Raw genomic sequence first — 15,152 nt, 5'->3', positions numbered from 1 at the left:
AGCATAATGCAAGGAGCCTTTCCTGCCCAGACCTTTCAATAATATATGAACATTGTGTAACATCATCACACTCCCTTTTATCAGTCCGGAGAATTACAGCTGTGATGGAGGTAGAATCAGGGATCCTGGAGTGCAGGGAAGAGCCCCAGTTAGCCCCGCAGACCCCTTCGAAGCATCCCTGTGTGTCCCCTAGCTAGGCCTGGCCCTCTAGGAGAGCGTGGTTTTGCTGATGCAGGGAGTTCCTTGTGGGGCGGGTGGAGAGGGCTCTGCTCAGGCACTGCTGTCTGTATATCCACCCCTGGCCTGCCAGCCCTTTGTTTGTCACTAAACAAGAAGTTCAGGAGATGTTTGTAAAAAGATGCATGTTTGAGACACCTGACTTGTTAGCTGAACCTGAATTTCAGGTTCCCAGCCTCGACTTTGTCCTGACTGTCTGCATGTTCCTGGCCCCCACTGGAAGGGAAGTTACTTGGCCAGAGAACAGAGAGCAAGGTAGGTTTGATACTCCTTCCTCTTGCATGCAGACGTCCAGGTGCAATGTCTAGGTTCCGTAACCAGAGGATAGCCTGTGGATCAAGGGAGGCCAGGAATTGCAAACTGCCCTCCAGCTATGGAACTGGGCAGGCTTCTACCACGAGTTATGATCTGCAACGCTGCCCCACAGTCCCTGCGTGGAGAGGAAACCAGGCCAGGGCAGAGGCAGCCTGTTGAGCCTGGCCCAGGATCTGTGATTAAGTGGACAAAGAGGCAGATGCAGCAACTGACTCCTGAATTTACTTGGTGCATTAGACTCTTTCCCACCGCTGCGTCCTCTCTGTAAGAATGTAGTTTTCAGCACCTTGTCAGTGTGTGGTAACCGGCCGTCTGCGTTCTTGTGCAGGAGTGCGTGAGCAAAGGGGCGTTGAGAGCTGTGGTGTCACACCTTGGTCCACAGGAGCAGGATCCCTCCCCTGAATACGAGCAGTGGGTTGTTTCCTGTCTGAAAACAGGGCACCAGTCAACCGGAGATGTCATTGGTTGGTTTCCTCCGGCACAGCTCTCCAGGCAGGCTTAGCAGTATTGGCATCTTGTTAAGGGTCTCGATTTTTCTCCAATGACTAGCTGAACTTCAGGCCAATATTTGTGAAATGGGGCAGCTATTGTGGGCACCAGCTTTGAGACCCCTTGACCTGATTTCCAGAGGTGTGGAGCGCCCGCAGATCATGGACTAGTGGAGCAGTTACAGGCGATGTAGGCAGGGGACGTGCTTGGAGTTCTCTTTCAGGTCATGCTGCGAGAACCCGATGGGGCTCTCTTGCATTTAAGTCTTGCGCTGGGGTGCGCCCCGGCATGGACATTCAAGCCCAGCATTTTATGAGGCCCTGGTGTCCTTTTGCAGTTTTTTTGCAGTACGTCATCCTGCGAGCAACACAGGATTGCAATAACGTCACTATAGGTCCCCCGGCCTCCAGCTCCAGAGAGATCCCCTCTCATCGCAGGAGTCCTGGGCTGGAGGTAGGATTCCGATGACTGAGCCAACCGTGTCTTATAAACTTGCACCCCCAGATCAGCACAAAATAGTGGGATGAGGGGAGGGATAGTTCAGTGGTTTAAGCATTGGCCTGCTAAACCCAGGATTGTGAGTTCAATCCTTGAGGGGACCATTTAGGGATCTGGGGCAAAAATCTATCTGGGGATTGGTCCTGCTTTAAGCAGAGGGTTGGACTAGATGACTTCCGGAGGTCCCGTCCATCCCTGGTATTCTATGATCAACACCCACCTCCCATGCATGTACACCAGTTTCCCTTCTCCCCTACCCACCCTATTGGATAGATCTGGAGAGCATGATTCGGGATTAGTGGTAATTCTCTGCCCTTATTTTTCAGAACTGAACATTCACGTCAGCAGAGGCTGGCACAGGGAATCTTCTCCCTCTGAGAAGCCCCCAAAGAATTGCCCTTTGTCAAAACGGCAGCTCTCCCCCACTGCTCTCAACCGTATTGCCTCCAGGGCAGGCCGTGAACGGAGGACAATGGCAGACAGTGGCCGTTTTGCCAACGGGCAGTTTTCAGTGAGTTTCTCTGAAGACATCCCATCTTGATTTAAGAAATTGTCAATGATGGGGAATCCACCTGGTAAATTGTTCCCATGGTTAATTGCTGTCATGGTTAACAATTTACGCCTTTTCTCCAGTCTGAAATCCTACATATTGCTTTTCAAAAGCTACTCTTTGCACCGGATCGGGTCCAGATTCATTTCCCTGCCAATTTTTGCCTAGATAGACAATGGCTAAACTGAGATCAAAAAGGCCCCCCCCCCCAAAAAAAAACCCAACAAAAAACCTGATGCCAAATGCTAACTTTCTAAAGGCCCAATTTTAAATCCATTTTCACTCCTAAACTAATAGATTGATTTGTAAATTCTTGCAGAATTCGGCCTCCGCTTGGAGTGAGGGCTGTAATTTAGAGGGGATAGGTTGTGTTCTCTAGACATAATGAACAAGTTGAATCCTTGCTTTAAGAACACAATTCAGTCAGCTTTAACTATGGATCCATGACTGGCGCCTCCAGAACTCTTTAGATAGGTGTCATAGCATGCCTGGCCCCTTTAAGGGGAGATGGGCCCAGCCCACCTGTGACTAATAAGTTACCTCCCTGCAGGCTGTGGGGCCAGGGCATCAGGTGATCGCTTGAAAAGCACCTGGTCTTTATAAAGGCCAGCAAGAGCTCAGTTGAGAGTGGCTGGGAGCCTGATGCTTGCAGGGATTGCTGTGGTCAGGGAAAGAACCCAGCTGTCAGGTGACTCCCCGGTACACAGGTTGGGGGTGAGAGCTGCGGGAAGTAGAAAGGTTCCTATGGGAGGCCCTGGCTCTGTGCACTGGGTGAGGGAAGAGCTTGTAGGAGCTGGTGCCGGGCAGAGGCAGTACCTTATTTGGGGATTTTGCCTAAGTTCCTGGTTAATCAATAAATGATGCCTTGAGGGACGGGCCTGAAACAGGCTCTGGTGTGGTATCCGTCCTTCCTGGGCTGGCGAGGTAGCCCACTGCAGGCAGAGGTGTGACTGTGGCATGGGTCGCGATACCGGAGCAAGCGAGCTAGCCCAAGCTGTCGGGGCTTCACGGCTATTGCTTTCAAGCTAGCCAGACCCAAGCTAGCTGGGGGATGTCTATAGGAGCCGCAGTCGCCCCTCTGGCTGCGGGATAGCCATCCCTACAGAGCTATCGAAAAGAAAGGGGGGGGGCTATTCCTGTACCAGGCACGGGGAGGAGTGCGCTTAAAACGAATAAAATGATGCTGCAGGGAGACCACTTGCCCACGTCTCATGCGGGTGGTACCCAAGGCCCGTGGAGGCAGTTTCCTTCATCCCATTGCACACGTCTCCGCCTCAGTAGCAGCCAGCAGGTAGTAGAAAGGGCAGGGTGAAGGGCTGTAATGTGTTTCGAGGGCATCTGCATCATTGGCTGAACAATTCCGTAACACTTACAATCAGTGACTTAGCAAGTGTTGATTGCGGGCCCTGCCCATCCTCCCAAGGCAAAAGGGCCCTAGAGAGGACTAATAAACCCTCCTGCTGCCCACTAGCACCTGACTGGGGTCAGGGCGAAACTTCTGTGGGCAGGTTTGTCCGTAATTGCTCATTAGGGGATTTCTTGCACCTTCCTCTGGAGCAGCTGGTGCCAGGCGCCTGGGCTGGCTGGATTCATGTGCTGAGCAGTTTGGGGTTCCTATTTACTGACGACCATCAAGTGCTGTGAGCAAGACCCTGCCATTCATATCCTTTAACACCTGAAGACTGGGTCTAGGGTCCAGTGCCTGGTGCATCCACGTGCTCGTACCTGGGCTGGGATTCTAAGTGGTCGGAGAGGAGTTGAGACACGTCTGACGTTGTGCAGCTGCCTCTCCTCGCCCCGAATCTGCCCTTGCTTTTCATGCCAGATTCCTGCTGCAGGTAGCAGGCTGCGCCTGAGGGTCGCAACCCCGGCTCTCAAATGTCCAGGTATCACTCGAGAAAAGAGCCAACGTACTACAACAGCCAAATCATCAAAGGCTTTAGAGTGCAAAACAAACATTGTGTATTGCACCTGGGAAGCCAGGAGGTCAGAGCCACCCTAGGGTGTGCTCCTTTCACCTGTGTCGGCAGGCATGTTCTGCAGTAGCTGATGTTTCCTCGTGAACTTCGGGTGCAGCCCCCTGGACTAGTAGCTTTATTTTTCTGGCAGGGCCCGTGAGCTGCTGTGCACCGTACAAATGGATCCGTGCCTGCAGATCTTCCAGCGCTCAGTGCAGTGAGCGGATCTGGAGGTCGCAGCGCCCCAGAGCTCTGCAGTGTACTGGGTTTTGTGGGACATCTCACAATTGGAGTTGGGGGGGGGGGAGACAGCACCTCTCCCTTCAAATATGCTATAGACCAGTGGGGGTGCACCCACCTGTCCTGAGTGCTGTTTATATGTGCAGGTGCTTTGCAGCCCTCCTCCCCCAGCCCTAGAAGGCAGCCAAGTATTCGCCTGTCCATGTGACAAATAAGTCAAAGGAGCTCATGTTGATATAAAATTATTCTACTTAACTGCCAGGGGGCAAATTTGTCACGTACACATGGAAGCTATACAGCACAGCTATAGCTATGTCTTAACTCAGGAAGTTCCTTCGAGAGGAAATGTAGCCAAACTCCAAACCTGGAGACAATGGAACTTTCTGTGCCTGCGTCCTGTAAATAGCTAACCGCTTGGTTTGCAAAATAAGCAAGGAGGAGGGGGCAAATAAATAAACAATAAGAGGGGCAGATACATGTAACTTGCTAATTATGTATGGTAATAATGGCAAATTTTAGCCAATCATAGAGCGATAAATTATCATAAGCAACTGCATATAATGCTTTGGTGTAAGTGTTTTCTTTGTTCTTGCTGACTTATGAGCTCAAACCCAATTGCAATTGAAATAAACGGATCGCCCCTCCTGGGGCTCCTTGCTTAGCTAGTTGTGTCCGTCTCTCCTTATTCCTCAGCTGGAACCGACAGAAATTTCTATGACAATGTCATGTGACATAACTTAGTATGGCAGATCCCAAGTTTATTCAGTCAGGGGCCGCTCCCTGGCTAGGAGTTCAGTCTGTTTGTGGCGGTTTCTTCCTGGCCCCTGTAGAGCCAGCAAACACCCTCAGCTCCCCGCCGGGCCCCTCACCCTTACGGGTGTCCTGTGCCGGACCCTTGTCACGGAAGCTGGTGAGAGCCGCTTGGGACTCTGGCTCTCCGCGCTGTGAGAGCCGAGGCGCTGGCTGGCTGCCTGGCAGCCCTCCCTGCCCTGATCCCTGAGCAGGCCGCCTCTGCATGGCCAGGCGCTCCCCAGGCGGGGCGGGCAGCGCTGCTCCGAACAGTGCCCCTCATGCACTCTTGCCTCTCCCCCGAAGGAGCCCGGCCGAAACTGGCAACGCCCCCAGGCGCCAGCCCCTGCCCGCGGAGCCCGGCTGCCATGAGATGCTTCCCAAAGCGCTTGTTCGCCACTGCCCTGATGCTCCTGGGTCTGCTCCTGCTCCTCAGCCTCTGCCTGCAGCGCCCGGAGGACCCACTGGTGGTAAGTACCAGGCTGGGCTGGGTGGAGACTTCGCCTGTGCCTGCCCCCGTGCTCCGTAACTGCTGTGTTCCCCTCCCCTGCCCCAGGGCTGCCCCACATCCCCTCGCTCTGGGGTCTGTGTTCCCCTGGCCCTGCCCCAGGGGCTGAGTGGCTTCCCCTCCTCTTGCTCTGGGGTCTGTGCTCCCCTGGCTCTGCCCCAGGGCTGCCCCGCATCCCTTCTCTGTCCCTCCCCTTGCCCTGCCCCACATCCCCTCCCCTCGCTCTGGGGTCTGTGTTCCCCTGGCCCTGCCCCAGGGCTGCCCCACATCCCCTCCCCTCCCCTCGCTCTGGAGTCTGTGCTCCCCTGGCCCTGCCCCTGGGCTGCCCCGCATCCCCTCCCCGTCCTTCCCCTAGCCCTGCCCCACGGGCTTTCCCGCATCTCCTCCCCTCGCTCTGGGGTCCACGCTCCCCTCTCCTAACCCCACCTCCCATCCCTGAATTGGGGGCTTCATGGCCTCTCCTCCCTTGCCCCACTCCAGTGGAGATGTCTGAGCAGGAGGAGGGCGTGACTGGCTGGGTGGGGGGTGGAGCAGCACTACTAGGGGATGCTGTTCTCCAGCTCTAGCCCTCCTGAGCAAAGGGGGCTCTGGGCTGGAGCCCCTGGCGGACGAGGTGTATTGCCACAGGCCTGCCTTGGGGTGCGCTAACAGCAGCTAACGCTGGCTCTGCTCTGGCTCCCAGGAAGAGGTGAAGCGCTGGGTCCAGGAAATGGTGCTGCAGCAACTCCAACCCGATGGGAACCTGCGCAGCTTCCAGGAGCTGTGGAACGCTTCTGCCTCCAGGAACGTCTCCTATCGCTACCTTGCCGGCCACCCACCCTGTAGGAAGAGTGAGTATCCCAGGACCAGCCTGCTTTAGCCTCCAGCATTCTCTGCCAGCAGCTGGATCTGGAGAGAGATGGTCTAGAGCTGTGGTTCTCAACCTTTTTGATACCACGGGGACTGACTTGCTGCCTTCGTAAACTGTGTCCGGGAGATCTCCGGGACTGGCGAGAAACGCTGGGTTAGAGGCACCAGCCATAGCGGAGCAGCTTTTGGGAAGCCAGCTGACGGATTTCTGCAACTGCTGCTCTGGCACCAATGCAGAATGGGGGATAACCGGCTTGGCAGCAGCACTGCTGAGAAGGATCTGGGAGCTGTGGTGGTTCATAACCTCAGCAGGAGTCAGCAATGCGATCCTGTTGCACAAAAAGCAAATGCAACTTTAGATTGCATTAACAGAGGCATACTCAGCGCTGGTTAGGCCTCAGCTGGAGGACGGTGTCCATTTTTGGTCACCACTATCTAGAAAGGATGTGGAGAAACTGGAAAGGATCCAGAGGCGAGTGACAAAGATGACCAAAGGGAAGGAATGCAGCCATACGAGCAAAGGCTGAAGGAACTGGCTATGTTTAGTTTGGAAAAGAGATTAAGGGGGCACATAACGGTCTTCAGACACTTGAAAGGCTGCCATAAAAAAGATGGAGAAAAGTTGTTCTCTCTTGCCACTGTGCTGTAGTTTGACCCCATTGCAATGGGGTCAAACTACAGCACAGCCACAGGCACCAACTTTTTTTGGTGCCGGTGGGTGCTCGCGCCGCCACCCCTTCCCACCCCGACTCCACCTCTGCCCCAAAGTCCCCGCCCGAACTCCGCCCCTTCCTGCCCCTATTGGATCCCTCCCCAAATCCCCGCCCCGGCCCCGTCTCCTCCCCCAAGCACGCTGCGTTCCCCCTCTTCCCCCCTCCCTCCCAGGCTTCCCATGTGAAACAGCTGTTTCGTGGCGCCAAGTGCTGGGAGGGAGGGGGGAGAAGCAGGACGTGGTGGCGCACTCAGGGGAGGAGGCGGAGCGGAGGTAAGCTGGAGCGGGGAGAGCAGGGCGAGGAACTGCCGGTGGGTGCAGGGCACACACCAATTTTTCCCCATGGGTGCTCCAGCCCCAGAGCACCCACAGAGTCAGCACCTATGAGCACAGCAGATGTAGATTAAACCTCAGGAAAAACTTCCTAAATGTAAGAAGAGTAGGACGATGGGACAGACGCCTAGGGAGCTTGTGGAAACTCCTTCGCTGGAGGTTTTCAGAAGGAGGCTAGAGCCATCTGTCTGAGATGGGTTAGACACAACAAGTCCTGCATTGTGGCAGGGGGCTGGACGAGCTGACCTTGCGATCCCTTCTCACCCTGTGGTTCTGAGTCTATACCTGTGTTTGGGTGCTGGGCTTGGCTGTCTTGCCCGTGGCGGGGCTCGCCACCATTTGAGAGGTCTGGGAGCAGCCTTGACGTTACTTGGAAGAATGGCGTGGGCTTTACTTGAGTTAACATCCTAGTGAAGACAAGGCAGGTTGTAGCTGTCACATGAGTCTGCAGGTCAAGTTAAAGGCTAGGCTCCCCCGTAGCCTCTACCTGTTAACTCCTCTGAAAGCTACAAGCTGCCACACCCTCACTAGGGCTCTAGCAAACACATGGCTGAGTCTCTCCGGAGCCTGGAATAGCGGCTGCAGACGTTTGTCACTGAGGAGCTATTCACGCCCACGGGAGAGGGCCCAAAACAGAAACAACAGTGGGCTGTGGCCTTCCCTCTGCTGCAAGTGGGAGTGTGTGACCCCGCCCCCCGCTCCCGGGTCCGAGACAAAGCACAGGGCAGACTTGCGTAGGGTGCAAAAATCCACAGGAGTTTAGTGAGTAGGGTTACCATTCGTCCGGATTCCCCAGGACATGTCCGGCTTTTTGAGCTAAAAATAGCATCCGGGGGGAATTTGTAAATGTCCGGACTTCCCCCCCCCCATGCAGAGTGCGCGCGGCTAACAGGGCAGCCGGCCAGATGGTGCCACTTACATGGGGTCTGACAGCCAGAGAGAGCCCCTCCTCCTCTCCCCTGCAGCAGAGATCACTCCCTCCCTCCCTGCATTCGCAGATCGCCTCCGGCAGTCTGGAGCTCCTCCCCCGCTCCTCCTGCCCAGCGTGCTGGGACGAGCGGCTCAGGCCGTTCCTGAGCAAGTTCACAGAGACATTAGGCGAAGGCCAACAAGGGGGCCAGGGGGTCGGAGAAGGGGCAGGGAGGTTTTGGAGGGGGCAGTCAAGAGACAGGGGGGCGGGGCGGGAGTTTGGGGGGGGCTTTCTGGGGGAGGCGTGGATAAGATTTTGGGCAGTCAGGGTACAGGTAAGGGGTAGGGTCCTGGGGGGCAGTTGGGGGGGGTCTTAGGAGGGGGCAGTTAGGGGACAAGGAATAGGGAGGCTTAGGTAGGGGGTGGGGTTCTGGAGGGCAGTTAGGAGCAGGGGTCCCAGGAGGGGGCAGTCAGGGGACAAGGAGTGGGGGGGGTTGGGAGTTCTGGGGACAGGGCTGTCAGGTGGCAGGGGTGGGGAGAGGGATCGGAGCAGTCAGGGGACAGGGAGCAGAGGGGTTTAGATGGGTCGAGAGTTCTGGGGAGGGGGCTGTCAGGGGGTGGAGAGTGGTTGGATGGGGCGTGGGAGTCCCAGGGATCTGTCTGGGGGTGGGGGTGTGGATAAGGGTTGGGGAAGTCAGGGTACAGGTAGGGGGTAGGGTCCTAGGGGGCCAGTTAGGATGGGGGGAGGGTCTCAGGCAGGGGGACAAAAGGCAGGGAGGCTTAGGTAGGGGGCGGAGTCCTGGGGGGCAGTTAGGGGCAGGGGTCCCAGGAGGGGGCAGTCAGGGGACAAGGAGCGGGGGGAGGGTTGGGGGTTCTGAGGGGGGGAAGTGGGAGGGGCAGGAGCGGGGCTAGGGCAGGACGGGGGCGGGGCTCCTCCCGTCCTCTTTTTTGCTTGCTGAAATATGGTAACCCTATTAGTGAGGCATTTCCCCACTGCTCCCAGACACAGGTTCCCTGCCGCAGTCTCGCTGGGCCCCACAGGCCTGGCCCAGGCAGCCTGCAAATCACTGCTTTGCTTTACTGCAGAAGGGGTTCCAAAACCAATCTCCACCGTCCCGCGCCAGGCCCACCTTCCCCCTAGAGCTCTGGCACCCAGGCAGCAGTCTCTGCAAAGGCTCTGGGCTGATCCTTTCCTCAGGAAGCAAAAGATAAGAGATCTGTTCTCCTCCTGGGACAGCCACCCACAGACCTGTCCACTTCCCTTGGTAAATTCCTTCATTACCTGGCAGCGAATGCAGGTGCAGCGGGGCAGGGCTGAGCCCCATAGCCCTTGCCAGCTCAGTGTGGGGCTGGTGTCCCCCATCACAGCCGGGAAGGGAGTTTCCCCTTGGCATAGCTGGTGTGACACTGTCGCCCAGTGGGCAAAACTATCTGGCACAAGACGTACAGCTTCCTTCTAGCTCTGTTTGTGCAACTCTTGCTACTCCATGGCCACAGGGAGGCAGTTCTTCCTACCTGCTCCTGCTCTCCCTTGGGGAAGGGGACCAGCAGAAGAGAGAGGAGACCCTGTCCTGTCTTGTGTGTTGGTGGAGGGTTTTTTTGGTGGCACTAAAATTCTCATTTGCGTCAGTTTGGAGGTGCAGTGGGAGTGGTTGAGTCATCTGGGGCGAGGAGAGATGGCAGCTATTCCACTCTGATTAAACAACACGGGCTTGGAGCTTTTCACTGAGAGAGATTCGGTAGGACGCAAAGGGGAAATTAACAAGAAAACGTGATAAATAAGCAATGGCGGGTACGCACACATGTCTCCTGAAATTACTAGCATCATTAAACAATTCACATTTACCAGTGGGCTAGCTGCTGTACAAACAAATAGTACAATTTGCTTCCTGACTCCTAGAGCCTACCATTGAAATTCAGAAGACAGACACAAAGTTGGGGAAAGGAATAGAATCATAGAATATTAGGGTTGGAAGAGACCTCAGGAGGTCATCTAGTCCAATCCCCTACTCAAAGCAGCAGGGCCGGCTTTAGGGCAATTCACCCGATTCCCCCTAAGAGGGCCCCGCAACGTCCCTAAGGACCCTCCGCCGAATGCACCGGCAGCCAATAGAGCTGCCGCCGAAGTCCCGCCGCTGTCTTCAGCGGCAGCTCTTTTGAATCGGGCCCCGCAGTGCCTAAAGCCAGCCCTGCAAAGCAGGACCAACCCCAACTAAATCATCCCAGCCAGGGCTTTGTCAAGCCTGACCTTAAAAACCTCTACGGAAGGAGATTCCACCACCTCCTTAGGGAACCCATTCCAGTGCTTCACCACCCTCCTAGTGAAATAGTGTTTCCCAATATCCAACCTAGACCTCCCCCACTGCAACTTGAGACCATTGCTCCTTGTTCTGTCATCTGCCACCACTGAGAACAGCCGAGCTCCATCCTCTTTGGAACCCCCCTTCAGGTCGTTGAAGGCAGCTATCCATCTCAGGTGGGATGTAGCCAATCTGTCATAGGTAAGGCTGGGCACAACTCCCCGTAAAGGCCCAGCCATCCTCTGAGACCTTCAGTAGAGGGTGTCAGCCTGAGTTCAAACACAAGGACCTGCTATTGGCTTCTTGTGAAATCAGCCAGCCTCGCACCCTCATAGGTATTTAGGTGCCCAACTCTCCCGGATTTCAAAGGGAGTTAGGCCCCGAAATACCGTGAGGGTCTGAGCCTTACTGATGTGTCAGTGGTGCTCATGTCTGTCCTTTCATCCCTCCGTGTTTCAGAGTTCCTCACTGTGGGGCTGTCGTCTGTCAAGCGGAAGCGAGGCAACTACCTCCTGGACACGCTGAAGTCCATCTTCAAGCAGTCAACCCAGGAGGAGCTGGAGGAGATGGTGGTGGTGGTGCACCTGGCTGACCCGGACTCGGGGTGGAACACCCAGGTGGTGACGGACATTACCGCAAGATTCACTCCCCACCTCCTCCGGGGCCAGCTGCTGGTTATCCATGCCCCTCCGGAGTGCTACCCGCCCCTGGAAGGCCTGAAGAGGAACTACAATGATGCCGAGAATCGAGTGCAGTTCAGATCCAAGCAGAACGTGGACTATGCATATCTCCTCAGCTTCGCTGCCAACCTTTCCTCCTACTACCTCATGATTGAGGACGACGTGCAGTGCTCCAAGTCCTTCTTCACTGCCATCAGGAAGGCAGTGGCATCCCGGGAAGGCTCCTACTGGGTCACGCTGGAGTTCTCCAAGCTGGGCTACATTGGCAATCTCTACCACTCCAGCAACCTGCCCCAGCTGGCCCAGTTCCTGCTGCTGTTCTACCAGGAAATGCCGTGTGACTGGCTGCTGGGGCACTTCCGCCTGCTGCTCACTCAGAAGGAGGTGATTCGCTTCAAGCCGTCCCTCTTCCAGCACATCGGCCTGTACTCCTCCTTCCAGGGGGCGGTCAATCGGCTGAAAGACAACGACTTCGAGGCAGATTCCTTGGACCTGCCTGACAACCCCTCAGCTGTGATGTTCACAGACATAGACACCTTTGAGAACTACCTGCCCAGCAAGGCCTACGGCACAATGCCAGAGTACTTCTGGGGGAAAGCCCCGTCTGCCAGCAGCCACTTCACCATCGTGTTCCACCAGCCTGCCCGTATCTCACGGCTCCAGGTCCACACCGGCTCTGAGGAGCGCCACACCGACTATCTCCACTCAGGGGCCGTGGAGCTGGGCAGCCAGCGGCAGGGGAAAGGCAAGGGCTGCTCTACATACACCCACATCGGAGCCTTTGAGAAGGGACACTTTGAACGGAACGGCTTGGAGAACAGCACAGCTGCCGCCCCGGAGTGCGTGCGGATCCTAGTGACAGAGAGTCAGAGCGAATGGCTGATCATCCGCAGCATCAGCATCTGGACCAAACCAAACAGCTAAGGGGGCTGCAGGGGACAGAGGCACGGCTGGTGACCCACACACCAGGGAGCTGGCCTCCCTTCTCAGGGGCAAGCAAGCGGTTTGGGGGTGTCTGAGGGGCAATGGAGGGTGGTGGCACTGCCCCTCCCAGGCAATGACACCCTGCGGGGGAGGCACAGTGAGGGCCTAGTGGGGAAGGAAGATGGGGCACTGAGGGTCAAGGTAGTGGCACAGCAGGATCCTGGTAGCATGGCAGGATGATGCATTAGGGCAAGAAATGGGAGCTAATGCAGCACATTGATACTCTGGCCGTTCAGGGCACCCTATGTCCTTGGGCACTAATTGCCGGTGGATAGGAGAGCCTGGGCCCACAGAGCTGACTGACTCCTCTGAACTACTTCCTGTGGGGGCCGTGCAGTCAGAACCAGGCCCGGGGAAGGCGTCCCACTGGGCCAGACCCCAGGAGCGAGACCTGGAATGGTGCTTGCAGCAGACCACTGGGGCTCTGGAGAGGTCAGGAGAGCCAGCAGTGCCCAGCTTGGGGCAGGTTCAGAGCATTGTCTACTGGGGAACTCTAGCCCAGACGTGGGCAAAACCAATGCCCCAGCGTGTGAGGCTGCTCCCAGGGCAGAGGCAGCCACGGGGGAAACCTTGGCTCAGGATCCTACTGCTCACAGTCGACCTGCTCTACCCCAACAGTTTAGAACTGGGCGTCCAACCTCTCCAACCTGACGGCTAAAATGCTGTACCCCGAATGCCAGGGGGCTACATTCATGGTGGGAGGGGCAGGTTATTAATCACATTCATTACAGCAGTGCCTAGGAACCAACCAAAATCGGCCTGGTTGTGGTAGGTGCTGCACAAACACAGAGTGGCAGACAATCCCTGCCCTCAAGCGCTTACAATCTAACTAGACAAGACAGCCTGCTCGCCAGCCCCCTCCTCGCTCCTGACTTCTTCCAAAACCACATTGAGCCCCTAGAAGCAGGGCCTTGTGTGGCCCCTGGCACCACGGGGCCAAATACAGGGGCAAGAACTCCTCCGTTCTGTGGCAGTGTTCATCTAGTATATCCACTGTTAGGCTCAATCCTTTGACAATCGCAAGATTGGCTTAAAAGTCATGAGATTTTTACAAACATCATAAATATTTGGTTCTTTTCACTTGCCTTCTGGTGTCTGAGCTTTTAGGGTCACACTTGGGTCACGTTTTTAAACTTTTCTCCGCCACCGGGAGGGTGAAAAGAACCCTTCATATTTGTTTGAAGTGCAAGCTGAGATTCTCTTGTATTCACCTGACTTCAGGCCTTATGAGGAGTATCAAATATCATGACACAATCAAATCATGGGAATTGGCAACATTGGGTATCCCCAGGACACACCCGTCATTGCCAGTCCTAAGCGCACACAGCTGGCTCTCTGGGCCTTGGCTTCTAGAGGCCAGCCTGCACTTCTGGCCCGCTCCTCCACTCCTTGCCTACAAGCTAAATAAGCCTGGCAACCCAAACCCCCAGCCAGCTCTCAGAGGGCATGTCTACACTGCAATGTAAGGCATGGGTTAGTGGGACCTGAGTCCGTGGACCCTGCATTTGGGAGTGTCCATGCCCTAGGTTTAAAATTTCAGGACACAGGCCCCAAAGCCGGGGCTCCAGCATCCACACTGCAGTACTCAAACCGGAGTCAAACCACCCTATCCCAGGCTTCCTAGCGCCCTCCCCAGCTGTGGCCACTCTAGCTCCTGGTTCAGTGTGGGAAAACGTGACTGTTCGCCCTGCACATGGCAGGAAGCTGTTACGGCCCATCGGGTTCCCAACGCATCCTGCCAAGCCGTCTTTTGGGTCTGCACGCTCCCGGCAACCAGAGCCAGCAACAGGGAGGAGTCCCCGTTTGAAGAGCTTCTCTTGCTTGTGCTTTCACTTCTGGTTCAGCAAACAGGTAGAGCATGCCGGAGACGTTGGTGGGCAGGGGCGTGGGCAGGAATTTCAATTTGACCACTTTTGGAAGGGCAAGTTAAACACATACATATTATACACATTAAACCATATCAACACACGCACCTACATCATCTGCATAGAAATAAACAGTGGTACACTCACCATTTCGACGGAAATCCATGCACCGGGGAGCCATCTGAATAAAGGTATCCACAGCCTCTTCTGTGTTAACGCTGTTGGTTACGTCAGTCTCTACTGCAAGAATTAACAGTTGCTGAAGACGAGCTTCTGTCAGGCGGCTGCAAAGTCTACTAAGTTTACACTTTTTAGCATTAAAACATTTTTCTGCAGTTGCAACTGTAACAGGTAATGTTGCCAAAAGCACCAATAGGTCAAATCCATCAGGATACAAAAGTTCCAGGTCATGTTCTTTACAGACCTTCATGAGTTCCAGAAAAGATATTCCGCTGTCTGGTCCCTGAGCGTTTAAAATAGGTTCAGTGTGGTGTACTAATAAATCATATTGCATTTCAGGAACTCTGCACTGAAATTCTTCGTTCAGCTTCACAAGTGCTTCTTTTCCTTTTGATATATGAACAGTTTTCAGGCTTTTTGCAGTGAGATAGGACACGCTTTGAGTATTAAATTGTCTGTCGATTTCACTTATTGCAGCATTGAGTGCAGGGAAAAAGAAATCGACTTTATATTTATTGTTTAAAGATTCCAAAAGGTAGGATGCGGTGTGACTGCGATAAAAATGATCCAGAGTTTTTGCTGGTTGCCTCTTCCTGTAAGCTGGCATTTGCAGATTCAGTTCAGTAGCCTGCTGTTCAGCTTTGACGAAATACCTGTGGAACTTTTCATCCATTCTCAGGTTGTGCAAAACTTTTCAGCAACTCTCTATTGCATTTACTGCACAGGCAAAATCAATGTTTTCCCGCTGCAAGAAGG

The 15,152-nt window shown here is 55.0% G+C and overlaps 1 protein-coding gene across 1 annotated transcript; it reads left to right on the top strand.

The window, feature by feature from the left end:
• The first annotated feature begins 344 nt into the window (after window positions 1-344).
• LOC135887098 (alpha-1,6-mannosyl-glycoprotein 4-beta-N-acetylglucosaminyltransferase-like) lies at window positions 345-12,291 on the top strand. The gene is given in 6 exon segments (XM_065414884.1): window positions 345-492; window positions 1,379-1,438; window positions 1,441-1,494; window positions 5,383-5,546; window positions 6,267-6,414; window positions 11,147-12,291. Coding segments are annotated over 6 exon segments (1,719 nt in total).
• The last annotated feature ends 2,861 nt before the right edge of the window (window positions 12,292-15,152 follow it).

The sequence above is a fragment of the Emys orbicularis genome, chromosome 12 (genome assembly GCF_028017835.1).
Source record: "Emys orbicularis isolate rEmyOrb1 chromosome 12, rEmyOrb1.hap1, whole genome shotgun sequence".
NCBI lineage: Eukaryota > Metazoa > Chordata > Testudines > Emydidae > Emys > Emys orbicularis.
The sequence above is the reverse complement of the archived record's forward strand: the minus strand, read 5'-3'. Positions and strand labels throughout refer to the sequence as shown.